At 40.6% G+C, this 26,548-nt stretch overlaps 2 protein-coding genes across 2 annotated transcripts in view; one reads left to right on the forward strand and one right to left on the reverse strand.

Moving 5' to 3' along the window:
- The window catches only part of ADAMTS7 (ADAM metallopeptidase with thrombospondin type 1 motif, 7), a 55,807-nt gene extending 53,916 nt beyond the window's left edge, over positions 1 to 1,891 (reverse strand). The window contains 1 exon segment of the mRNA XM_009881163.1: positions 1,829 to 1,891. Within this exon segment, the coding sequence (XP_009879465.1) occupies positions 1,829 to 1,891 (63 nt within the window).
- Positions 1,892 to 3,649: 1,758 nt separating this feature from the next.
- MORF4L1 (mortality factor 4 like 1) lies at positions 3,650 to 26,548 on the forward strand. Its single transcript, XM_009881152.1, has 13 exons — positions 3,650 to 3,701; positions 4,366 to 4,418; positions 7,637 to 7,704; positions 10,003 to 10,089; positions 10,813 to 10,893; positions 13,552 to 13,614; positions 18,867 to 18,892; positions 19,513 to 19,601; positions 19,912 to 20,013; positions 22,379 to 22,467; positions 23,760 to 23,932; positions 24,266 to 24,350; positions 26,145 to 26,548. The coding sequence occupies exons 1-13, from the start codon at positions 3,650 to 3,652 to the stop codon at positions 26,227 to 26,229; spliced, it is 1,053 nt and encodes a 350-aa protein (XP_009879454.1). The 3' UTR covers positions 26,230 to 26,548.

Raw genomic sequence — 26,548 nt, forward strand, 5'->3', positions numbered from 1 at the left:
TGGAGGCAGCCGCTGCCCTCGGCCTGGTCTGCGCTTTGTGAAACAGCGGAGGGTAATTATCGGCGCTCCACCTTGCAGCGCTTGTGGCTCTGAGGCGAGCTTTCAGCAAGGCCTTCAGCCAGACCGGGTTTGGGCTCCAGCGTTTATGATCCCTCAGCACAGGGGGTTATTTGGTTTTTAGCTTTCGCTGCTCAGCCCTAGGAGTGTGAGGAAATGTGGAAAATATGAATTCCCGTTGTCTTTGTCTCTCTTCCTGTTCCTCATCTTTCCTACCAATAAGACATGGGGCTTTCCTATCCCCCGTTATTCTAAATACGTTTCATTTTCTTGCAGGCATGGACATTCATTGGCATAAAATCTGCTAAGTCTGCCAGGATTTTTATTTTCTTGAGTCTGAAACATGGTCCTTTTCCATGAAAGGGAGCTCAGTTAGGGATGGTCATGCAGGAGGAGTCATGGGGCAGTATTTAGACTACAGCTGGTGGTTGTGGTGGAATCCATATTTACAACAGCACCAGATATTTTTAGGTGAATAAGCGTTAGGATTATGCTTTTTCTGAGACTCATTTTGCATACATTTTAATTTTTAGGTAATGGTCGATACTAATACAGGTAAATGAAAATGCTAGGCAATGGTAAATGAAAGCTTATTTCACCCTTTCCTCTCTACCTGTCCCTCACTTTGGCTTCTAAGCAAGACTTTCAACACAGTTGTGATTTATTTTTAAAAGTGCTGTTTGCGGAAGAATGATTGGGAAGCTCGCCATTCTGAGTAGCTTAAACAACACTGTAATTGTATGTGCTTCACGGCTGCTTATGTCAGAGCGTGTTCAATCGTGCATCAGCATTCCATGCCATGTGTTAATACCAATGCGGTATTAACCTGCAGAAATAATCAAGATTTTAATGTATGATTCACATTATAATTAATGAGAAATTAATCTGAAAGCAAGTGAACTGCAGAAATGAAAACTTAAGTAGAATTCCAGGCTGAAATTATGTTTACAGCTGTAGGAATATGAGCAACCTAAACTTAGTACAGAAGTTAAAATGTTTAGGCTTTTTTCCACAAATGTAAATGCGTTTGTGGTCTCAACCGTAACATTAAAAGGGAGGAAAGTGCTGTGAATAAAGCTTCCTGCAGACCTAAAACTTAAATGCTTTATTGTGACCCTTCACAGCAGACAAAGGAAAATTATTTTAATTGTAGATTTTTCAAGCTAGATATACATCAGAGTGGTAGGTGGACTTAGAAGTTATCCATAGTGGCTTTTTTGCAAAGCAAAGGGTGAGGAGGAGAGTGAATCTATTGTGAAAACCTGTAAGAGCTAGGAAAACCTAAACGTCAAGCTAGAAGTATGAGTACCCCTTAAAATGAAGGGACTGATGTTTTCATGGAGGCATGAGAAATGAGATCAGCATTTGGACAACTATGAATTAAGGGTTGTAGGTACTTCAGGTGTTCTGCATCTTGACACTGACTTTATTTTGAAGCAAATACAAAATATGTGAAGAGTCTCAGATGTAAAGTTCAACTTTTGAGTTGCTTAAGGCAGGGTTGGGGTGTTTTTTTGTCTGCCAATGCTGATGACACGTCTGTATTTTCTGATCTGTTCTGAAGATGCTGGTCAGCCTGCCGCTCTGACATCGATGGGAACACTTTGTTGGTAGTCGTATCGGGTCCTTGATCCACAGATTGAGAACCTCTTCTTTCTTTAAACACTCTGCATGTAAAAACACTTGAAAGAGTAGGCGGTTGAATTCTGACTTCCAGGAGCTTTTCCTGACACGAAGCTTTTTGACAGCGTGGTGAGGCCAGAAGCTGTGCCTGTTCAGAGCCTGACTGATGTTTGAGCAGTAAGTGCTGGCCGGGTGCCGGTGTGGCAGCCATTCGTATGCGACAGAAAAGCTCCTGTAGCTTGGTGTTTGGGGGTGTTAACAGAGTGTGTTCTGATTTATTTTTTTTCTTTTTTTCTCCTACCAGCTAAAGAGCTGTTCTCCTACAAATACTGTCTTTGGGATAAGAAAGGTGTGGGTGTTTTTAGGTTTTGCTGCAACAGTGGCAATGTGTAGGAGAGAATGGTCTGTAGATTCAGAGGAGAGGCATTGTGCGTGTCTGCAGTCAGCTGGGAAGGAGCAAGAGCCTGTTACGTTATCATGACAACAGACAAACCCTTTCTGCAAAGCTGAGATTCATGTTGTGTTTTTAAAAATAAAATAATTCTTAGTAGCTGGGGACATCTTGCCTAGAAAGACCTTGCATAGTAATTGAAAGAGACATGTGTTTTCCAGTAGCACTTGTGAGCGCTATGATGCATGAGATAATGTAAATTCCGATTGTTAGCCCTGATTATAAAGACATTTTATTTGTTGGGTTTTTTTTCCTAATAGAAGTACTGAATGTATTAAAATGGGCATTTCTGTGAGAACCTTTCTAAATCTTTTCTTTCTCGATACATAGAAGCATTCTACCAGTTGAAATACATTTCTGACGTAGTTTTCTGTTTGTGGACTTTACTGTGAATACTTGATTCAGGTCTATGGAGACAATGGGATACTATAGATTGGATAATAATGAAGTCTTAAAAGATGAGCAGTTCTTTCTGGTCAATGTAGGAATGAAGTAGTAAATTAATAGTTGCATCTTGTTCAATCAAAGTCTGGATGTGTTAGATGAAATGTGACGGTAGCAGTGCTGGTTGAAGACACTGTTGCTGTATCTGCTTGTTTCCCAGTCTTGGTGGGGAAATGGTGTGTCTGCATCTCCCCTCGTCTGCTTCAGGCAAAATTGGGTGGTTTGTCATCAGCCACCCGATAAACTGTGTAACTGCACTGACCCTGCCAGAAATTGTGTTTTGGGAATGAGTGCAAGAACTGGTCTGTCCCCTCACCAAAAAAAAAACCCCTGAGATGTGGGGGCATTCAATTTTTGTTTGCAGAGTGAGTGTCTGCTTAGAGCCCATCTGGTTAAAAGTTTCATCAGTGTTGTATCGTGTCTGTGGGGTAACGAGGCCAATTAAGCCACAATTGTACAGGATTCAAGAGAGTTGAAGTTAATGGTACCATGTGCCACTGACTGTATTTATCACTTGAATATGCAGAAAGTGGTTTTGAAGAGTAATAAGGTTTACAGTGGAGGCTGTTTTTAAACCTCTAGCCCATGAACTGGTCCTTCCTCACCCTGGTCATTCCTGAGCTGCTCCCAAGGAAGAAGGCACCCAGAGTTGTGTTACTGGTGAGATGGCCGGCTTCTGCGTGTCTCCTTCCCAGCCCAGTCTGGGGACTGAATAAGTATGTGCGTACGTGTACTGCACCACACGCACAGGCGGACTGTGGCAGCTCTCTTCTGTCCTGTATGTCCTGGAAATAGTGGCAAGAACTGGATTTGTGCTACACCTTGGAGTGTACTATGCAGCTTGTCTCTCTGAAAATGTGAGGTATTGCAGCTTTCAAGAAGGAAACATCTGTACTCAGATATCCTGTGTTAAGTATGTTCAAATTCCCACAAGGTAACCACACAATAAGACCTTGACATTGAGGGGGGGGAAAAAGCAGACTGAAGAACAATCCTTTCCTACTTAAAAACCACAAAGTGAACAATTTTTCTTGCTGTTTTACAAACCTGGCATTTTTCTGTCCCGCAAGTCGGATGGGGAAACAATGTTGGGGTCTCTCTCTTCCTGACTTCATTGAACCAGAAATAACCAGGTGGTGTACTTCCTGCGGGAAAAGGAGCACTGATAACGCGTGCTTTCATTTGTGGCAGAAGCTTAATATGCAGAAGTGATATCTGTTATCAGAGCTAATTTCTGGCTTTGAATTAAAATGCAATGTTATGTAGACTGAAGAATCCCTTACAGTAAGACGGCTTTACCTGCTTACTGCTTGAGTACTTGGGCTGAAGTAGTCCATTTGTATCAAGCCCGTGTGTTTTGGTGTCTGTGTCTGAAATTCAAGGCTTTGAAGGAGTCCTCTGTGCCAGCCTTACAACAGGATGAGAGAGTGCCTGTAACTTAAATTGGCAGTGGCTGGAAGTATGGGCAGGAATGAACGTTTTGGTGCCAATTGTTTGTGGAAGAAACCAGCCGCTCTGCAAAGCTCTGGCCAGGCTTGGACATGGTTTGCATGCAGTTGTCCTTGCATGAGCACCCTCCAGGGAGGTCCTCAGGAATCTTTGCTTCATGGCCTAAATAATCGGAGTGCTGATCCTCTTTTCTACAAGAGTGAATTTGCTTCTCAAATCAGTATCTGCTTGTGAATTTCTTTCTAGGTTGACACTGGATTTGTTCTATGTTGTACTTGATGACATATATTTTACAGGAAGGGCACATTGGTGGTGTTCTGAGATGTTTATCTGCAATTTTCTTTCAGGTGAACGAGTGCTTTGTTTTCATGGACCTCTCCTTTATGAAGCAAAGGTATGTGTGGCTGCTTGTTGCTGCAAATGGTTCTGACTGTTCCCCAAGAAAATATGGAATTGTATTAGTTCACCTGCTGTGCCTCACTAGATAGGATTAACTGAAAACTAAAATGAAGGCAAACCTGATAAGGTATAAAATTAGTTTTAAATCCTGGAGCTCTATATTGTAGAAAAATATCAGAAAACCCAATGGTACTATGCAGCTGTTCTGGTAAACTACTAAAGGCTGGGTGGTCTTGTGTTGAACATCCGATATATCCGTGTTCCCAGAACACCGGAGAGCATTTGTGCCTGTAGGACTTGGTGCTGGTGCTAATGCATGAGCTAGTAAGTTAGCTGCAGTTTGAGCTTCCTCAGAGGTGTAGGTGGCTGAGTACAATCAATGGTCTTCAAATGGGACAACACTGCAGAAGATAATGCTGGATTGAAGTGACAAAGGAATTGGCTTCTCAGTTCTGGCTTTTTAAATGCAGAAACCATGCATTGCAAATTTGACTTGGAGGAGTATCCCTACTGCTTCAGGCAGGACTCTGCTGCATCACTTTCCATTAAGTGCTTTTCTCTGGGCCTTAAGCAGATGTCGCTGCCATGCCATCTGTTTTACTGAAGGTGTAACTCCTAATTTGACTGCCTGTTTCCACTTCCTCTGAAATTGGAAAAAAAAAAAAAAAATCAGTACTATTTTGTGGAAGAACTCTGTTGTCAGGGGGGGCTTTTGTAGCTGTGTGGATTAGAAGACTTGCTGAAATTCCCGGGGCACCTTAAACAGAGGTTTAAGTCCATTAGGTTTTAGTATCAGTAAATGTTAACTGATGGGACAACTTCAGGAAGATAGTAGTAGGGAGGCAGATAAAATACTTGACGTCTCTTTCCATGCTATCAGGAAATAGTCATCCTAATGTTAAAATAATGTCCAGAGCATTGACAGGGGACATGCTTGTCTAAAACATTTTCACTTTAGTGATTCTGCTCTGTTCTCTCCCTTGCTCTAGAACTGGAGGACAAGTTCGTTGTGAATGTATGCTCAGAGTGTTGTCTTCTGCCAGTGCCTGCCCAGGTGCTAGTCCAGAGAGGAGAGTAATCAAGGCTTCTGCTTTTGCGGAAACAAACTTCTGTTAGCAGAAATCTTAACTCTTTGGTCAATTAAACAGCCCAGAGCCACTACAACGGTGTGCTTCTCCGTGCTGTGCCCCTCTTCTCCTGTACGCAAGAGTGGACTGAGTGTTGCAGGAACTGTCTCTGCCAGCTTGGTGCTAGAAAGGATTTTCTAGCAAGGTAGCTTTTGGCTGGCTATTTCTGTTGAGAGTCTGGATCCTTCTGGGCCCCTGAAATGGCAGGAGGAACTGGGTTTAATTTTACAAGGGTACTTTGTAGGTAGTAATGAATAATAACCTTAGCTTTCCTCCCATTCCTTTAATTTATTTTTCTGCTGTGATTCTCAATACATAAGTTGTTTTGTTCTTGATGACTGTATCCTTGGCTTCCCACAGCAAGACAATCACAGAAGCACTTGTTTGTGTTAGAGTAGTATGAAAAATGATGGCAACAGTAACTGTTTGTACATCTCTGTACAATGCAGAGGTAAATGAGATTCACTTAAGACACTTCTAATCTCCAGCAGGAAGGAAAATATTTTGGTACAGAAATATATTTGAATCTTCTTTTACTTCATGCTCAGTCCTTATATTCTTCAAAACAATAGACACTTCTTAAGCACACAGTCTGTATTTGTCTGGCTTTAACTTCAGGACTGTCAAAATGAGCCACTGGTGCAGTAGTCTATCAAACAGGATTAGGATACCCTTATGCCTAGTTCCAAGTCTAGGTGAGACTGAGTTAAAGTTCCATATATGGCATTTTGGAGATTAGGACTGAAATATGTTCCTCTCTATGTTGGCAGTTTTTTTAGTTGAAGAGGGCACATCATGTTGAGATCACCGCAGTGGTCTTGAGAAAATGTTGTGTGGCAGCAGGCTCTGTCCTCTCAAATACATAGAGGTGACTCAATTAGCATGGCAAGAAAATAGCAATTATGACGGCTGTGAGTAATTTTTTACTTCAATGGGAAAAATCCTTAAAAAGAGACTAAGAGCTAGAGCAAAGGTGCTGGTTCATGTTTTACAACATCCTCGTTATTTCGCTGTTAAGGTGGTACAGTGGCATCTGTATTGTAGCATCTCCAGAACAAGACTTGGTAACTTTCTGGACAAAGTGCTGAAGTTGGTGGATTTAATTTGGTATTGCCAAGAAGTTCAGGGACATGGAGAGGGCACATATTTAAACTAGCTAATGTTATGTAGTTTCTGTTCTGGGCTTTTTTTTTTTCTTTTCAGGGAGAGGCATGTCTCTGGCTGAGTGGTTTTTTTTTTCCCCATTTATATGGATGTGGTAGCTTGAGCTCTTAATGTGCCAGACTGCAGGGGTAGGAGGAAGTTGTTTTGTTATTGGGCAGTGTGCACAGTTGTTCCAGCTCACCTAAACATGCTCCTCTGAGCTGAGGCAGGGTCTTGCAGGCTGTGAGTAGGGCTCTGCTAAACTATAAGGCAGAAAAGTTTGAGAGACACTGCTGAATCTGTGTGAGACTGTGGAGTGGTTGGAACAACCTTGCTATGTATGTGTTCCCTCTTTTAATGGTCTCACCTTAATATCAGTGTATGAGGAAGTTACTGTATTCATAGGCCAGTCTTTTGATGGAAATAACTGTTTTTATTTACCTCATGTATACATTCTTAACCTAGAAAAAGCCCTTACTGCAACCCTTTCTACTGAATATAATGCGCTCTCTGTGGCTGTAGAGATCCGTATTATTTATTTTACTTTTGAAGACTCCTCTACTTCAGCCAGCTTACCTGTCTGTGAGGTAGGGGCCTGCATGTGAACAAGCTCTCTAGTGAATGGCTTTTGGCTAACCTGGGGGTAGTGAAGGGACTGCTTGTTTACTCTTCTGGTCATCCTCAGGGGCTTCTGATCCTTCTCGTGGATGAAGGTGTCCCTTTGGATAGCTGAGCAGAGCTGCTTGTTTGCCTAGCCCTTCCAAATCCGTACATAGGCAGTAACTTGTGTTAGAGAACTGACCTTCTGCTGTGACATAGCTGCTGGTATTTCAGTTGCTTGCATGGAAATATCTGCATGCTGAAGCTCTGAAAGCTGAGAAAGCAAAACTCACTCAGATCTTTGTTCTCAGTGGTACTGACTGAACTTTGTTCTCTGTTCCAGTGCGTAAAGGTTGCCATAAAGGACAAGCAAGTGAAATACTTTATCCATTACAGTGGTTGGAATAAAAAGTAAGTATTGCATAAAATGAAAGCACTATTTCATTTTCCTGTATGGGAAAATGCAGGTTTTGTCAGTTTGAATGCGAGCTTGATGGCCTAGCACTACCGTGTCCATGTTGTTAGGAGACTGTTTCTGCAGTTGACCTAAATTATTTTTTATACATAAGCCAGTGATTTATAGTAACACAAAGAAAACATTGCCTAACTAACCATTTCCGTCAGAGCTTTGGTTGTATAGACAAACTGGCTTAGGGTGTCAATAGACTAATGGGAATGCTTCCTAGCGTTCTGTTTGTTCAAGTTTGAGAACAGTTACTGTAATTCCTCCCTGGCACAGATAGGTAGTACAAAAACTTCCTTGTCACGTGCTGGTCGGAGAGGCAACCGCTACTGAGGAGGAGGAAAACTCTCTACTCAAATACAGTGTGCTTTATTTTTATACCACTTTTAGCAGCAAAGTTTGGTAGCAAAGATTCGGAGAAGCATGCCTTGGTGAAGTCTGTGTTTGGAATGGGAAGGGCTTTCTGTTTTACTCTTTCACAGGAGCAGGTTTAGCCTGTATTTCAGTTCTTGCCTCTCATGCTAAGGTAAACTTAGAGATGCTTTTCCCTTCTGCAAAAATGGTAGGATTCGAGGTGAGAGATTTCTGAAGAATAGAGGCGTCTCCATGAATAAGTGCTCAGCCCATTAATGGTGAATACTTTCATGAGATTATTCCATTTGTGTACTTGTCTTTTTTTCTTTCATTTGAATTCTGTTCTGCTGCTAGGTTTTGAATTTAGGAAAAGTGGAGTTTTTTTCATAGTGATTAAAAGCTTCAGACTTCAGAAGTCTTTCAGAGAGCACTTTTTCCTGTTTTGTTTTGGTTTCATTCCAATGCTGTAGACTCTAGAGTGAAGACTCTTAGTCACTAGTGTCTTGATCTCACTGATGTGACTAAAAGCTGGACTTTGTTTTAATACGTAGCTTTTAAAAATGCATCTGCACACCCTCCCTGCCAAACGGTCAGATAAATGTTTTATTGTAGACACTGACAGTTACAGGGAGCATAATTGGTTCTTATGGTGGCTGCTGTATATTAATGAGGCAGCATAAATTTGACACTTCCTCTCCTTGTTTATCTCTGAAGAGTGCCATAAGTGATGTTGTGACTCCTGCTTTTCTTGCTCGCGCTGTTTGAGTTTTTTTTGCCTTCGAGCTTCCAATTAACTACATTAAAAGTGGCGTTGCGTTGCTGCAAGGTCTAGACAACTGGGGCAATATGACTCCTTAATTTTGGTTTCTATAATTATGGTCCTTTGTTACTTGCTAATTGCTTGACTTTTTTTTCGCAAATATCAACAATTAGGATACCAAAAAAGTTTCTTCATCATGCAGTATAATGTGCCGCGCAGTTATGTAGCACTTCTTTTGAAGGTCTCTTGCAGCTGTACAGGCAGGATTAAGATAACTGGCTCAAATATCTGACCAAAGCACTATCCTAAAAACATAGTCTTAGAATGTGTACAGCTGGACATGTTTCTCTAACTTTTGGATGTGAAGCTTGCCTTGTGTTAACACTCTTGAAGACCTTGTACTCCTGTAGTAGTATTGGTTTTGCCACCTTCATGTTCCAAGACTGGCAGCTATTGCCATGAAATGAAAACGACACGGAACTCTATATGTAGAGCTTTAACTTGTGTACTTTAGAATAACTTGGCCACTTTTAATGTGTTTTATTTGAAACAAATTGTCAGATTGCTCAGATTATCCACTCTTTGTCAAAGTGGAATTCTTGCTCGTAATGGCAATTTCCCCAACACCTGTTCTCTTAAATCGTTCACTTCAGATTCTTCAAATATTCATGCCATCTTGGTTTCCTTCACAGACAGAAATCAGAGCTCTTCTTCTTACAGTAAGATCTTATTGCTGAATTTGTTAACCTATAAAATGTTGGAATAGATAAAGGAAACTTGCTTCATAATATAGTTATGGCTGCAGCTGTCCCATAATTTAGTAAGTGTAGAATTTTTTTTTTCTCCTGAGATGATGCTCTTAAATTAAAGACAGTCCCCTCCCTCCTAAATTGTCCATCCTTTGAGTTTGGGAAACTCTTTGGAAATGACTGAGGGTTACACTTCCCTAGAAAAATCGTTACAGCTTCAGTCAGTGGGGAATGTGTTTGGTAATTTACACTTTCAGTTGTGCCAGTCCATGACTTGACACAAAAGCAGAGTTCAGTCTCAAATTCTTTTAATTGACTATTATATGTAGAATGCAATGATGTAATGTTTTTGAATCATCATTTGATTCTTTTTTTTTTTTCAGCTGGGATGAATGGGTTCCAGAAAGCAGAGTGCTCAAATACGTGGATACCAATTTGCAGAAACAAAAAGAACTTCAAAAGGCCAATCAGTAAGTATTTTTGTTAGCAGTCCTTGTCAGTAAATAATTTTTTTTTTAATAGAGCTTCAATCCAACAACCATCTATCAAGGGAAGTTAGTGAGTTTAAAAAAAGAGGTGTTCATATGTTCCTTTATTCTTGAGATGCTGTGGCTTACAGAGGTGTTTGGATCTTTGTCCTCTAGCAGTTTAGAAAGAGCAAGCTGCTTCTTGGTTTTAAAGTGGTGACTTCAGGTTTTAGGGAAGAGTAGGCTGATGAAACAGAGGCAGCCTGACTAACTGCAAGTGTGTCCTGTAAAGTGGAAATTAGGTGGCTGAAAATGACCCTTGTGCAGTATCCTTAAAATAAAGTGGTAAGGATCTTCTCCGACAGCTTCAGGATGCCTACAAATACTTTGATTTTTATGAATGCTTACCTTCTATTTCTTTAATAGAAATGCTTTTATTGAGAAGTTGTTTTATATTTTTTCAGAAGCACTGTGCTGCTTCCACGTGATTCAGCATAACAAGGATGCTGGGAGGGGGAGGAAATGGGTGTTCGTACTGCAAAATGTTGTATGAAGAAGCTTAAATCTTGATACTGAGTTGAATTTGTTCCTGCTCAGGACACATACCGATTTGCAAAGCCATTTAAGAGACATTCTCTAAATGTTTTGCATAACCTGTTACCCTTTGAGAGAAAACAAGCTGCTTTTTACATTGAAGTCTTATTTACAAATTTCCTTTTTTTAAAGGGAACAATATGCAGAGGGGAAGATGAGAGGTGCTGCTCCAGGCAAGAAGACTTCTGGTCTGCAGCAGAAAAATGTTGAAGTGTAAGAAGCTTTTTATGTTCAAAAAAAATGCCAAAAAACCTCAACAGACAAAACAACTCACCCCACACCCCCCCCCCCCAAACCCTACCCAAAAAAACCTTCCAAACTTTTGCTTGTCAGTTTTATTATTGAACTGTAAATAGTATTTTTCTTAGAATGGTTCTGCAGGCTAAAGTACGTTACTTCTGAGACAACCCATACAAAAGTTTGCTTCACTTTTGTGATATCAAAAAGGCCTTTGAAGTATCTTATTAAAACTGCCTTCTTAGATTGTGCAGTGTTTAATACTGAATCAACGTACTGAGTAGACACTAACACTCTACTGCTTTTGTGCTCTATTCCTCATAAGTTAGTGAACTGACACTCAAAGTGGTGAGTCCTCGTAAGACTCATGTATCTCGGTGAAATAGGTACATAGAATATTACAGTTTTTCCAAGCTGTGCAAGCACTTTGGAATAAAATCCTTAAAATGTCTTGCCTTCTTACTGTACAGTTGTTAAAACTGCATTTAAAGAGTCTTTATTTTGCTGTTTCTCACAAAACTAAACCCATACGCTATTAAAAATGTTTTGCATCTTAAGAGACCAGAAGCAAGCTCAGACATTTATTAGAAAAATAATTTCAGGATGTAACTGTCGGATTTCTTTCATTCCATCCTTTTTGTTTTTCAGAGTAGGCTTGTATGGTGTTACGTTTAGATTCTCAAACAGTCAGTACAGCTCTACTGCTTTGCTCATGTGCCATGAAACTCTTCTGTTTGGGGTAGTAATTCACTGAACTACGAAGATGATCATTACTAATGTGATGTTTTGAACTCCTAACTTCATTTATGATTCTAGTCTTCGTGAGGAAGCTGCTGAAATGACATCAATTCCTAAGAAGAGCATTTGGCAGCAGCCTCAGATTCCATGTCTCATTTATGGGCAACTTTGTTATAAAATATGTATCATTGGTTTGAGAAGTGCAGTGATAGTGAGTACAGTGTTTTGTTGGGTGGTTTCTTTGTTGGTTGGTTTTGGTTTTTTTTTTCTGTAGATCCTGAATGCAGATTTCACTTTAGGATAGTCAAAGCCTAGCCAAGGCTGTAAATTGTCTCTTGGTCTCTGGACGGGGGAGTCCGATGGATCTGGCTGTAATGCTGCGTGCATGCTCCCTTGTGGTATGGTGCTGTAGGTTCTGAGGTGCCTTAACACCACCGCTTTAGTGTGTGCTGTCAGCTCAGGATGGGCCTCTGACAGGGACCTAGTCACCTGTTTGTCTTCGTTTGGGGGTGAAAAAAAAAAACCAAGCCAGACAGTTCCTAATATATGTCATTAAAATCTGATTAAGAGATCTAAATTATGACCATTACTAATTTGGCCGCTTAAGGGGTTGTTGAACCTGACTTGTCTTGCATTTGACTGACTTGTCAGTGGGAGTAGAAATAATTTCATGTGTAACTTGGACACAGGCAGTGATGAGTCAATTATAAATGTCTATAATTTGTATTATAGAGAACACCCCAATAGTAACTTCAGGATTAGGTTCCCCATACTGTCAGCTTTAGTCATCTTGGTAGTTCAGACTGATGGCAGTGGGATGAGTTGTTCTCTCTGGCTGAGGAAATGCTAAATGTTAACCTGTGCTTGAAATCAAAGTTGGCTTAATCCTCTCAACCACACCTAGTAATGTTGCATCCAAGGGAGACCCACACAGCAAAAATGACTTCATCTTAAGCCTTTGTGTGACTCTAAAGCTTGAAAGCATGTTACCGGGTCTGTCTGTCTGTCCTCTGGTTGAAACCAGCTGGCGAAAGGGAGTGGCTTTGCTTTTTGCTGTCATCACTATCCTGAGCATGGGTGGCTGTTTCCAGCGTAGCAAAACAGACAATAAGCTAATTCTCTGAAACTTCTGTCTCATGTTGATTGGAAAAAGTAATTCCTTGATGGTGGGTTTTCACAGTTGTAAAGGGGAAGAAGGAAAACTATTGTCATTAGAACAGCAGTCTTGCATTGTGAAAGTTATTTATAACAGGACCCCATATGCTTGTTGCACTGATCTTGCTCCTAGTCTCTAGCCATTACCAGCGTCCGATGCATCCTTCTAAATTATACCTGTGCTTCTCTCAATGAAGTCTCCCTATTTTTCTTCCCTATTTGGAGGTTGAGGGAGAGGAAATACTTTGACTTACCCTAGCAGTGACGCAGGGTTGTGATACCGATTGACCAAACTGCTGCTTCTCAGATCCTGCTTACAGCTAAAGGCAAGATGGCTTCTGAAAAAACTCAAAATACAACTTCTGGATTGTTCTCTTGTCAATCTAAGGTCACTGCAGATACATAAAGTACTGATGGTGGGGAGGGGGAGAAACTGATCTCGCAACTATTCTAAAAGGGTAATGCTGTCAACCTATTTGGGCCTCAAAATTTACCTTTTGTAGCATTCTTGGAGGATTGAACAAAGGGAAAGGTAACTTATATTTTGAAACTTATTCTTCAGATAGCCAAACAATAATGGAAAGGAAATAACAATCTAAGTACAACTTATCCTCCAGGAATGTTCAGTAAGACTATAATATGCTGCTAAAAAGGTAGAATTTTGAATCTTAAATAGATTCTCTTTAAGGCTAAACACTAGGTCTGACATTCTTTCCTTAACTCAACCCCCATTGTGCCTAGATTTTTCAGACGAGATGGAGCGCATACTGTTTGCTGTTTGGAGACCCCTACAATATCGACGCGGTGAGTTAAGGATGGATTGTCAAACCAGGATTTTCATCCTGAAATCCAAATCTCCTTGCTTTCATAGATTTCTTTTAGAGACTCTTAAAGTCCTTGGTTGTAATAATGTAAGCTTTGGTAGCACTTCAGTTAACAATTATAAGTACTGCAGTATATCATTTATTTGGGGTTTTTTTTTAAGCCAGTATGGACTACCAGTTCTTAGTTTCTCTGAAATGTATACCTTTTCAGTTGGGGTAGTGTACAATATGAGTAGTCAAATGCATTCAGTGTTTCCACTGTTTAAAAAGAAGTGGAGGACAACTGACTTCAGATTTTCTTGAAACTGGGTAGTTCTAGAAGGTTACACTGGTCTGCATGCTTACTGTAGCCTGGAATTCTGCTTCCATGGAAATCGGTAACAGGCTGCTCTGTCTTCGGTAAGGCTGGGGAGTGAGGCTGCTGTGATACATGTTGTTAGAAATGTGCCATTTGAACCTGCTCCTTAATGTGCTGTATTTTTATTGTTCAGAATAATGGTTTCTGTAAACTGCAGCGAGTGGTCAAAAAGCTTGTGAGACTATTTGTAAGCACTATTTGATTAAACAGAAATATGCATGAAATGCAGGTTGTATACATTTGTTCTTAAAATAATTAACCAGAGGGTATCATAGAAAAAAACCTGTATGGTTATAGCAGGTTGCCAAAAATTAAATACAACACTACAGATACTGGCTTCTCCAGACTGTTTTATATGTAGTTCTACTGAATTTCAACTTCTGAGTTTATGCTACCTTTTCTGGGCCTAATAGGATTAACTTGCAAAAAAATCAGTAAACAGAGTTAATGGGTGCTTGGAAAATAAGAAGGGCAACTGAGAGCATTCTGGAGGGAAAACAGGGCTCTGAATAACACATTTGAGAATAGCATCTATTTTTTTTTAAATTATATCATCCAAGCAGTCTCATCAGAGGTGCTCTCAAAACAGTATCTCAACTTGGGAGCTACTGTTTTTTTTTCTTCTAATAGAAGTCTTATTCTTAATCTGAACATATTACTCAAAAGCATATGCTCCTGCTGCACGTCTCTTGTGGCATCCTCTATCTTTGGCACAGCTAATGGCTCTCTCACAAGTACTCCAAGTCCTTTAAATGTCAAGCGGCATGTGAGTGCTGCCTACATGCCAGTTGTCTGGGGCTGGAACAGCATTGGAATGGCTACACCGGCTCCAGCCAGACATTTTCGTAACCTCTTCTGCTGTCTGATGGTCACCAGTAATACATGTTTAGGGATAATCAAGTCTAGAATGCTAAATACCCTTTTCACTTCTAGCAGTCTGTAATTAAGGGACTTTAGAGCTGTAGGCTGTATGCATATGATGGGTTTAATACCCCTTTGTAGGACTGTCTTATATTTGTCTAATACCTTCTGAACCATTTGGATCTCTGGCATCCCCATCATCTTATGGAAGCACGTTCTTATTTTAATTCAGTGCTGTGTTGAAGAGGAGAGGAAAGAGGATGACTCCTCCTGGTTTTAATGTCTGCTGCTTTGGTTTTTTTGGTCGTTTTCACCGATCTTGAGGAAAGATTGACTAGTTCTTTGAGCCTCACCTTTTGTTGCTAGTGATACCTCTACCACATTTCCCTTCTTCCTGCCCAGTTGGCAGCTCGAGAAGGCCCTGGTCTGCCTGGTCACTCCTGGTAGAGAAGCTGTTGCGCACTACCAACTATTCTTTGTTCTCTTTACCTCTTCTAGTTTTATTGTGTGCCTTCTAAGGTCAGCTTCCCTGACCAGGCGCAGGAGACATACGCGTATATAATCCTGACTTTGGTTTTTAGCCTTTTGCTAGTAGTGTTTGATGGTTTCACTGAATCTTCATAGGAATGCTGCTTCTCACAGCTAAGTTAGTGACCAAGCCGCTTGAGCAATAGGGGCTGATTTCATATATTTTTCCAATATATGTATTTTTGCACTTGAATCTTTTCATGTACTTTTTTTATTACTAGTAACCTTGTATGAGGAGAGACCTTATGATTTCATATAGCCTAGTTACAACTGTTGTTTTATCAGTAAACTGGCACCTAATCTCCTTTTTCTGGCATTTACCGGTGTCTTGAACTCAAATACCTGAGACCAAGTGGTAGCTACCTTAAGATATGAGTAGCTACCTGCTGCTCATATTTTAATCAACTATTGTAGGGAGGTTCTGACAGACCTCTAAGTCCCTTTAAAAGGCACATGAATTTGGGGAAAGTAAAATACTTGTTGTCCACATTTGTATCTGCCTGGTCATAGACTCCTTATTGTTGTGGAGTAAGTAAACTTTCCAAAGTCTTCTTTTTTATACCTGATACCATTTGTCTGTGTTGAATTCTATTTTCTACACTATTTTTATTTTCTGCTGATGGTTCTTTAGACATGTCCCAGAAGACACTCCAGCTCATACTTCTGAGCATTAACACCAACTCTTGTGCAAAGATTGATGGCTTCCTGAGGTGGTACCCAAGCTTCTGTGACAGATACTTGATTAACTTTCTTCTGATGGATGTCTGTAGAAAGGTGTAGTGCAGTCTTGCAGTATGTTGTCTTCTATGGCATCCTCTTTAGTTTCACCATTTGATCACGAATGCAGTCCTGTTTTGAATATTGAGATCGGAAGTTCAGTATTATGTTATTGTGGCATGGACTGCTTATTTTCCTGCTAAGTTGGTCGCATTTGAGATACAACATTTCATTGTTGTGAGCTGTTCTGTAAGCTATAATACTGTTTATTTTCTACTGATCTTCTTGTTTCTACACAGTTTCAGATGGTTATGTCAGTAGTTCATTTATTTTTGGCTTTCTAATTCAGTCTCACATTTTGATCCCTAATACTTGAATATTCTTGTTATAGCTGCGTGTTCTTGTTCTGCTAAAATAAAACCCTGCCATGGGGGCTGGGTTAGCTTCTTAGCAGAACTGGTTGCTGACCCTGCTGCTTTGAGGAGGTAATGTCTGACTTAAAGGATGTATCCTGTAAGTTTGAACTGTGGGATCTTTGGCACCTTGCAGCTCTGTTCAGTTTTTCTTTAATTAAAACTCTTTCCACAGAAGCTTCCTAGAAACTTCTGTGCTGCTTTTCAGTTTTGCTGTCAGTTTTCAGTGAAAAATGCCTGTCAATAGAGAAATACGTGAATGAAGAATAGCAGCTGAGCTGTACTTGATGTATAAAGAGAAGTCAATGAAAGCTCTTATAGTACTCCTGTACAGCAATATCGGGCTTGCTGTTCATAGTGCAGTTGTGAAGTGGCACAAAAGGATGCGTTTTAACCTAGTCTACGTAAGTTTCATCTTTTTGTGTCACTTCAGGACCTGCATTCCATTTGTCCTTGCAGAATCTGCCGTCGTTAGGAGCACGTATGGTGTTCTTCAGCTGTATGTCTCAATGAGTCTGCTTGGTGTGATTAATGGAATCTGGTTATCTGAGGTGTGCTGCTCATCCTGGGCTACAACTTCTATCAGTAGGGCTCTCTGTACCCTCTGTGGTACAGATGCTGCATCTTTCTCCCAGATACCGACTGCACTGCATGCTTTAGTTCCTGCACATGAGAGCAGCGCTTCAGCTTGCACGGCTGCCTTCACGGAGTGAAGAGTATTATTCCAGACAGTCTGCTGTACGGGCTGTCGAAAATCTGCCAAATGCTAATGTTCTGTCGCTAACCTTAGCTCTTTTTGTTTGTTCCCTAACTCGGATTTGTCTTTTAGACTTTGCAAACAGATGGCTGCTTTGACTTGAAGCAGAGGCATATGACTTGAAATATAAGGAATGAGGTGGGAGAGCACAAGCAACTGCCTGGAACGGTTTATACTAGACTTTGTGCTTCAGTAACACAGATGCGGTTTATTGTCTTAATTGCGGTAGCTCTTTAAGTACTTTATATTGCCTGTCTGTTCCAGTTTAAGACTGCTTCTAGATTAATGCTTAAGGTTATTTTGATCTTGTGATTTTAATTCTAGAAAGAGCTCCTTGTTCCTCCTTGTTTACTCTAGGTTTGGAAGAAAAGACTTCTCTTCAATACACAAGTACATTGTCAGTGACCTGACTTGGCAATTTTTCCTTCTTCCTGGAGAGATGATCTTTATGGTGCCCACAGTTTAAGCCTAATGCTTGTTTGTGACTTGAAACTTGAAAAAAGCCTTACTCTTCCTATCTTCAGACCTTCCTAAAACTCTGCCTACTTCCCGACCCAGATAAACCTAGTTCAAAGCCTGAATACAAGAGTCACTTGAGATAGTGGTGAATTTCCAAGGAGATAATCTTGTACTGGTAAAGAGTTTTATCTGCACAATCTGCACTTTTTTGAGACGTTTACTAATAGTGAGCAAATTGAAACATGACTAGTAGTCCTCTAAATTAAAATCTTCTGAAATGGTTAGTAAATATGCAAAGTTCAGATATTAACAAAAATACCGGTTGGGATGGTTTAATTTTGTCATTGATACTCTTGACCTATCTGAGTATTTACATGTCGTGTGCATTGTATTTCAGGTGTCTTTTAGAACTTTTGGAAATGCAGCTCTTCATTTGGAATAAAAATAAGGGCTAAGGATAGAGACTTTAGGGAAGTGTGAAGTGTGTAAATTAGACACAGTAAGTGTTGAGAGAAGCATTTGGAAGAAGGTAAACATTAGGGACTATGCTATTTAGTACTGTTCCACATGTTTCTAGTAAGTGGCGAGTGTAATTGTGATCTCACTTAAAAGTTGATGATGGCATTGTAGGCAGTCCATGCAGCTTCATGCATATAATTCCGATAGTGCTGTTTAAACTTCCCTCTACTGCTATAGTGGTAAAACGGTGTGGGTCTGTCTTTAATACTTTACTGGAAGTTAATTCAGTTGACTGAGATTTATCTGATATTTCTCAGCACTTCTGTTTCCTTGTCCCATATTCTGTCTCTAAGTGATTGCTGAAACGCAGAAATAAAACACCTACAAACCTAGTGTAGTTTTCCAAGAGCAATGGGAAAGAATAAAACATCTGTAGATGTTACTTGCCTAAGCATCAGTCTACCATTTTTAAATACTTATGTGTTCTTGGCATGCCTTCTGGGGTTTTGTGATGCTAAGCCATATCTGACACTTCTTTCATGTGTTCTTATCTAGATAAGCCATAGGCTGCTGAGCGTTCCCTTGTTCTGAACTTAGTGGACAATTTTCCTGGCTTTCTACTTTTGATTCTTTAAGTACTGCTGTCTTTATATTTGCAATAATCTGTGTTCTTCTTGCAGGAAAACAAAAAAGAACAAACAGAAAAGTAAGTATGTCTCTATTTTGTATATAAGTGGATGTCCTTAGTGAAGGATTCTTAGCTGGAATAAGACCTTAAATCTGCCTCAACTAAGTTTACTTACTATCACCTTGTGTTGTTCCTCTTGGACTTCAGATGTCCCTTCCTCTTGGTCGGGAGGAATGAATACTTTTCTGGTTTGTACACAAACTACTTGTGTCAGTCTGTCAAGATTTTGACCTCTTGCAAATTAAAAGCAAAGTGATATTGCTGTGGAGCTGTTGAATTAATTTCATAAGTCAAACTTATTGAGAAGGAGATGTGACATATCTGCAAAGCTGAGCTGCTGGTTCCAAAAATTCTTCAGAAGAATGTTAGAGATAACTGACATACTAGTTTGTTTTTAATGCAGAAACTGTCATCTTCAGATAAATGTAAATATAGCAGTTTAAACTGTCACAAATATGTGGAACTTCCAGAATACAAGTAATATTTAAAACAACCCCCCCCCCAGAACAAGTAAAAAGGTGGCCTGAGAGAAATCTGAGTCTTACTTTTAAATCCTTCCAAATCTTTTTTTTTTTTACTGGTATTTCTTACTGATTTACCAGGCTTCTTAAGCAGCGTAATGTCCTTTCTGTGTACAGCTCCAGGAATTGGAGAAGGGAGCAGTACCAGTGAGACACCTCAGCCTCCTAGGAAGAAGAGGGCTCGAGTAGATCCAACGGTTGAAAGCGTATGTATTTCTGATCCTCTCACAGGATTTTTGATAGAAAACAGGAAGGTTGCTTTGCTCAGAAATACAGACGGCAATGCTTTGTCCTGCAGTAGTGTGACAGTGTGAAATGTTATAACTTGCAAAACTAAGATTCCCAAGTGGCCTTGAAAAAACTAAGCTATTTCCTTGTTCCCTGTGGAGCCTACGGGAATTACTGGAGTAATTCCTCAGTTCAGTGGTATATTTCAGTTGTGAAAAGAGGGAATATGGGTGACTCTTAGCTTGGACAGTTGTCTGAAAGTAATTGGTCTGGCTTCACTCTTTTTAGGAAGAAACATTTATGAACAGAGTTGAAGTAAAGGTGAAAATCCCTGAAGAGCTGAAACCATGGCTGGTAGATGACTGGGACTTGATCACCAGGCAAAAGCAGGTAATTTGTCAAAAGAATGATCTGGCCGTGTATAGGCAAGGACGCTAAAACTAGAATTTCATATCCTTTCTAAGCGCGGTGTAGTGAAATCTCTTGTAGAGTTTGACAGCAGCCTGATGGCTTACTTGACAGTTGGCATTCCAGTTGGATTTTAACCAAAGGACACCTGTGAGTAGGACTGTGGCTCAGCAGAGTTGTGTGTAAATTTGTAGAATAGACTTGAGCTAATCAAGCATAAGCTAGAAAGGCAAATAATTTAAAAAGCTTAAATAAGTTTTAAATGTGGTGTTAACTGTGCGTGCTTGGCCTGCTGGTATGTTTTGAACAGTTTACTTAGTTGGTAGAGAATTGGTCTGTAGGACTCTCACGTGCGATGCCTGTTGTCGTGGTTTAGGCCAAATCAGCTACTGGGGACCTGGGGGACCCCAGATGGGACTGACAGATGCTCCCCTCTACCCCTCTTTGAAGAGGGAGGCGGAGGAGGAAAAAGACTTATGAGTTTAGAAGGAACTAAACTACTTTAATGAAATATTAATAATAAAATAAAAAAGAAATAATGAAATATATACAAAACCATAGCAAGCTCCCGAGATGACAGTCACGACACCGGCTGGCACTGGGGCAGTCCCAGGCTGGACTCAGTGACGTACGGGAACTGGATTCTGGATCTGCATTCGGGATCGGGATCACAGGCAGATGAACAGAGTCCTCCTCAGACGTCGGCCATTGAAGGAAGAGAGAGAGCTGACCTTTTATCCCTCAGCTTTTATACTGAACGTGAGGCAGATGGGATGGAATACCCTCGCTGGTCAGTTTGGGGTCACCTGTCCTGTCCGCTCCTCCCCGCAAGTGGGACCCCACTGTGCTTTTCTGCTTCTGACTCTCCAACGGGGCAAATAACAACCAAGGCCACCAACTTTGTTACAGCAATAAGTGTAAGCAAGGTCCTCTCTGCATACCGTGCCTGGGCATCAACTATAAACATAGGTCTTATCACTCAGAGTGAACGTTGTCTGCACAATACGCTTTAATTTCAGTAGCTAGAGAGGCCTGGCGAAGAAGTGAAGTTACTGAACAAAATTGGTTCTGTTTTACCTCAAACCAGGACACCTGTTTTACCTGAGCTTCTTCCTGCCTTGTTTACATGTCTCTCACTGCCAACTTCTGCAAATATCTTAAGTTGTTCTATGGTTCTGACAGAAAGCTGTCACTTAAGATAGCGATTCTTAACTTCTTCCAGGCTGGATCCATATAAAGCTTCCTGATACAGTAAATTAAACTTTGCTTGCCATTTTAAAAGTATAAAACACTTAAACTTACTAATGAATCATGACCCATTTCATGTATGAAACCGCTACTAAAATCGGCAAGAAGCGTAGATATTAATATGGTTGAAAACTGTTTGTTATTTTTTGATAGGCTGCAATTGCGTGCTCTAGCTTACTGCTGCTTCAAGGTACCGTCTGTTCTTGCAATCCCAGACACGTAAAAAATCTTGCTCAAGCCCTACATGGATAAGGCTGACTTTTTTCTTGGTGAATACAAATCCTAAACTTGCCTCAGCAGTAAAGGTGCTTAAGCACTGCTATGTGTACGCTGACTCTAATTCTGGAGAATTAGGTTTGGGGTTTTTTTTCCCCCTGAATGGTTTTAGACTGTAGTGCTTTTGTGAAAAGAAATAGATAAGTAAACTGGGTCCCATGCCTCAAAACTTCCCAATGGCATGAATTTGCTGTGTTACTGAGCCTTGCCGGATACAACCGAACTACTGTCTGTGGGTAGAGATGATCTGTGTATGGTATTAAAGATGGATGTTAATCCTTGGTGAATCATAGCTGGGAATATTTGTCTTCAATTCTGTAAGCTGTGATGTAGCTCGAGTATTGTTCAGACGGTGCAGGCAGTGAACTTCCCAGCAGGTGCTTGGCCGCCTTATTTGCTTCGCAGCCACAGTAGTGTCAGGTGCTGAACTGGATGCGAGAAGAGGAGCAGACGGAAGAACAGGCAAAATGGTCACTGTTGCTTTTGTAACTGCTGTGTGGCCTGGTGTAGGCAGGTCTGTCGGGCCATGTGTGTGCGCTGCATACCTTTGACTTTTGGGGTACCTTTAGCAGTTCATCAGGTTGCTGTTGAGCAGCACAAATGTGATCAGCGACTATATCCATGTTTCCATTTATGGGGTGGGTTTTTTTGTGTGGACAACTGAAACAGTTGGGTGTTCCTTCAGCAACACTAACATCTTAACCTGTTAATTTTATTCTATAAATGTTACGTATGTTGATTTAAATTTAGCATGCAGATATAAATGTTTGCATAAATTAGACAACTTGTATTTGATTTTTTTTTTTTTTTGCTTCTTGTGTAGCTCTTCTATCTTCCTGCCAAGAAAAACGTTGACTCCATTTTAGAGGATTATGCAAACTACAAAAAGTCACGAGGAAATACTGATAACAAGTAAGTAGTGGTCACTTCAAACCTTAAATACTACTTTTGCTGTTGTTGGACTGGTATTTCATGGAAGATTTAGGAAGGTTGTTAAACATGTCCCAGCTTTATGTCCAGCTTCATGTTCCAGGACCAAGATGATTAAGGAGTTTGGAAATCTTTGAGGAGGTAATTCAAGAATGCGGTTCTGCTTTCTGGATACTACTTCTGCTTCCTCCACCTTCCCAAAGCCTTTTCCTAAAGGCAGCTGATTCGAGCCAAGTGAATAGTTCTCCGCCCCTTCGTTCTAGCTCTTGGGCTTCCTCTGTGGGGTGAATAAGTTCAGTGACACTTGCTATGTACAAGCTGAACAAACTTCTCAAAAGAGCTGCCTAGCTGCTGAGCAAAGTGTTCCTGTGCGGGTGGCCTCTCGTGGAGGTAGAGGGGTGGGGGGACGGGGAGGCAGATGATGACTTTTAAAAGAATCAGATGAGCAAAGCTAATTACTTTGATGTTGATAGCTTTGAAGATTCTTATTTGTAATTACCCCAGCAGTCCAACCCTGACAACAGACAAGGTGTGTTTTATTATTGAACGAAGCTTTCCCTGTTTTAAAGGGAGAGGAACTAGAAATGTAAAGTTATTTTCTTCCATTCAAGAGGAAGCATATTACTGACTTGTCAGGGTGTTTCAGCGTTCTTTTATGTCATCGTCCTAATGTATGTTCTAAATCTGTTTGCAGGGTGGAGTGAGGGTTACACTTCTCAGATGTGCAGTGTCACTGCTAATTCCCATACAGTTATTCTGCGGTTAGTTGTGAGGTTGGAGGCCTGCAGGAACATGGCATTGAGAAGTGTAGTCAGAAAGGGTCGGTTGCCTGAAATATTGGGGGGCTGTCCCTTTCCATTAAGCAGTTCAGTCTGATTACATGTAGTATTGTACTTTTAAACTGGCGTGAGCTGGGATTAACTTTGGTTGAAAACAGAAGAGCTGGTAAGTGTCCTTATAAATACTTACTGGTGCTTTGAAAGGACTGCTCTCAGGGTTAGTTTCTCTGAGTAGATGACTAAAAGCAAGGCTTGTGTTGGTTTGCCTAAAATCTTACCGAGTTCAGAACAGTCCACTTTTTAAAGGAGGTCTTGAAATGCATTGCTTCCTATGGGTGTATATTTTAAGGTCTCCAGACAAATTTCATTGAAAAATTGTAAAGATCTTTAACAAGCTTTTGGATTTTGATGGACTCGCCAAGCCAAGTCTCATCTTGCGTCCATCCACTCACTAGAACAAGACTTGCAGTGTTTACCTGTTACTCTGTTTACCAGGGAGTATGCAGTCAATGAAGTTGTGGCTGGAATTAAAGAATACTTCAATGTTATGCTGGGAACTCAACTACTGTACAAGTTTGAGAGGCCCCAATATGCTGAAATCTTAGCAGATCACCCAGATGCTCCAATGTCTCAAGTCTATGGTGCCCCACACCTACTGAGGTTATTTGGTAAGTATGACATCTAGAGACTGAAGAAGAGCAGTTAGAAGTATTCAAGTGCTTCCTTTGCCTGTCTTGAGCCTCAGTGAGTGTGAACTACAGAAATTTGACAAGCAACTATGAAAGGTGGTTTCATTCTTTCCTTACTCTGTGTACCTAAAATGCTCAGAACCATTCAGGGATTTGGAATGGAAATGGATTTTCAGTCTGGTTATTTTGTGTGAGCTTGTATATATTGGAATAGATCCCTAGGCTGCTTATTTGTGCTACTGTAAGGTTTTAGACTGTTCTTAAATACTTGTTGTTGTTTATAACTAACAAGTGTTGCTTCTTTTGAAACAGTACGAATTGGAGCTATGCTTGCTTACACTCCTCTTGATGAGAAGAGTCTGGCTTTGCTGTTAAACTATTTGCATGACTTCTTAAAGTAAGTACTTTTCAAGTCTTTCAGCAAGAAAGAAAAAGTGAAGTAAGCACAGGCTGTTGTAATGGGGCCTATTTTCAGTGAACAGTTCTTATACTATATATGTATATAAAATCTTGGGTCTGTGTGTGGTGTCTTCACTGAAGGTTGCAGTGAAGCTTTCTCAAACTCTGCTATCCAGTAACGTGGGTAAGACTGGTTTTATCTCCTCTCCAGTTATACTGAGGTTGTTGCTAGTTAGATGCGTGCTTACATATGTATTAGTCTGCACTTTTAAACTGTCCAAGTCTGCTACTTGTTTCAAAATAAATGCTTCAACATTTATTTGTACGTGCTATAAAAAGCAGATGACAATTACAGCAAACTATTAAAGTACACAACAGTTACTCAACAACAATGGAGCAAATGTTAAAAACTGATGATCTTTACTGATATTTCTGGGACAAACTGTCATTGTAGCTTTAGTGCTCTGCAGTAGCCTGTGGTGCTGTGGACATGTTATATTTAGAATGAAAACCCCATCGTAAATAATAGTACCAGACTAATGCAAAAGTTTTGGAGGGGAAAAAAAAATCAAATATTTGATTTCAGGCAGGTGATGAAATACTTCCTCGTGGCTACCGGGAACTACAGAGTCACCTGCTGCTTAGTTCACCTGTAAATGCTTCCTGAATGTGAGATTCTAAATGGAATGAAACTTCAGTTTAGTGGCTGAGGTGGCGTACCTGTGTTGCTCCATATGTACGCGTGAGTGTGACAGCAGCAGCTTCCATGCATCTGTACTGCGCTGGGGGAACTTAGTACTATGCTTCATCAGTTCCTTTAGACATCTGTGTAGGGCCAGGTGCGTGGTATGAAACGGTGAGCTCACAGCATTGGCACCGCTTTTTGCTTTTTGCTTTTGCTGTGCTGGCAGATTTTCTTGGTCAAGCGTACTAAAGCTGTGAACTTCCACTAGTGACTATGTCACAGAGGCGAAACGTTCTGTGTGTTTTCATAGAAGGCTTCAGTAGTCTACTGACGGCGTTTGGAAATACTGATCTGTAAGTAATCAGGGTAACAAAGCTGTTTCACCTCCGTGGGATTGGGTAAGCTATTGGAAGTTAAAAGAAAACCCTTGGCAAATCCAAGACAGCTCTGCAGCAGAGCTAGAAATGGATTTCCAGGGCAGACTTGTCTGGAACAGTCCCAGAGTCTTGAGTTGATGATCATAGGTGCCTTTTGTAGGTGTGAAGGAAACGCCAAGTGCTAAGGAGCTTTCGGCTGCAAAGATAGAAATGTGAAGCCAGTGCATTGACCAGAAATCCCAGAATCCATTCCATGAGCAGTAACGGCACATAGTGCCTACCTTCTCTATTGCACGTAGTTGCCCATGGCTCGTTTGCCCTAGCCATCATTCAGGTAGCCATTTCAGTTTCGTATTTGTGCAGACAGAACTTCATGGTGTCCTGCTCCTTGTCTCTATCCCTTTGAGTACCATCAGGAGTAAATGGATTCTTGGCACAGCCGCGGACTGAACCTCAAATGTGAACTGGTCCATCCTGTTAATTTAACCTCCCTGTGCTCACTTGGAGCCGGAGTTGCCTGACAACTTGTTTGAAATGGATTCTTTTTTTGAATGACCTGTCAAATCTTTAATTGCGTTACACAACTGACTTTTTAGTAGATGTATGTTGGTTTTCTACTCTTGAAATCATGTTTTATGGTCTCGGCAGACACCTAACAACTCACTCATGTGATGCTAAACAACAGAGACTTGAGGCAAGAAGGTAATTTAATCTCTTTATTTTTTCATAGGTATTTAGCAAAGAATTCCTCCGCATTGTTTAGCGCCAGTGACTATGAAGTAGCCCCTCCTGAGTATCATCGGAAAGCAGTATAATACTGTGCTGCTTTACAGTGAAGTGATAATTGGATCCTTGGAATACTGTCTACTTCTCCATCTTGTTCTTCACCTTTCTATTGCACATGTCTCTATTGCACAAATTATGTTAACATAAAGTGAATAAAGTTGTGTGTTTAAAACAGAACTGGCATTTGCAAGTTCTGAAGATGTCGTGTCCCGAAATGGAAGCTTGGAGTTTAACGGGAACTCTTTGGTGTTTCTGGCTTGCTACTGTTGTTTGCATCAATGGAATGTAAAAAGAATGCGTTACGATATTTCATTGTATGGACTCTTCAGTGCTCGTGGGTCTGTTTTG

This window comes from Charadrius vociferus, unplaced genomic scaffold, assembly GCF_000708025.1.
Source record: "Charadrius vociferus isolate BGI_N301 unplaced genomic scaffold, ASM70802v2 scaffold623, whole genome shotgun sequence".
NCBI lineage: Eukaryota > Metazoa > Chordata > Aves > Charadriiformes > Charadriidae > Charadrius > Charadrius vociferus.

Bases quoted from the DNA above. Each gene is read 5' to 3' on its own strand.
- MORF4L1 (XM_009881152.1), top strand. From the start codon at position 3,650: ATGGGGAAACAATGTTGGGGTCTCTCTCTTCCTGACTTCATTGAACCA. The intron at 10,090-10,812 runs GTAAGTATTTTT...CTTTTTTTAAAG, and splicing joins GAACTTCAAAAGGCCAATCA to GGAACAATATGCAGAGGGGA. The intron at 13,615-18,866 runs GTGAGTTAAGGA...TTCTTCTTGCAG, and splicing joins ACCCCTACAATATCGACGCG to GAAAACAAAAAAGAACAAAC.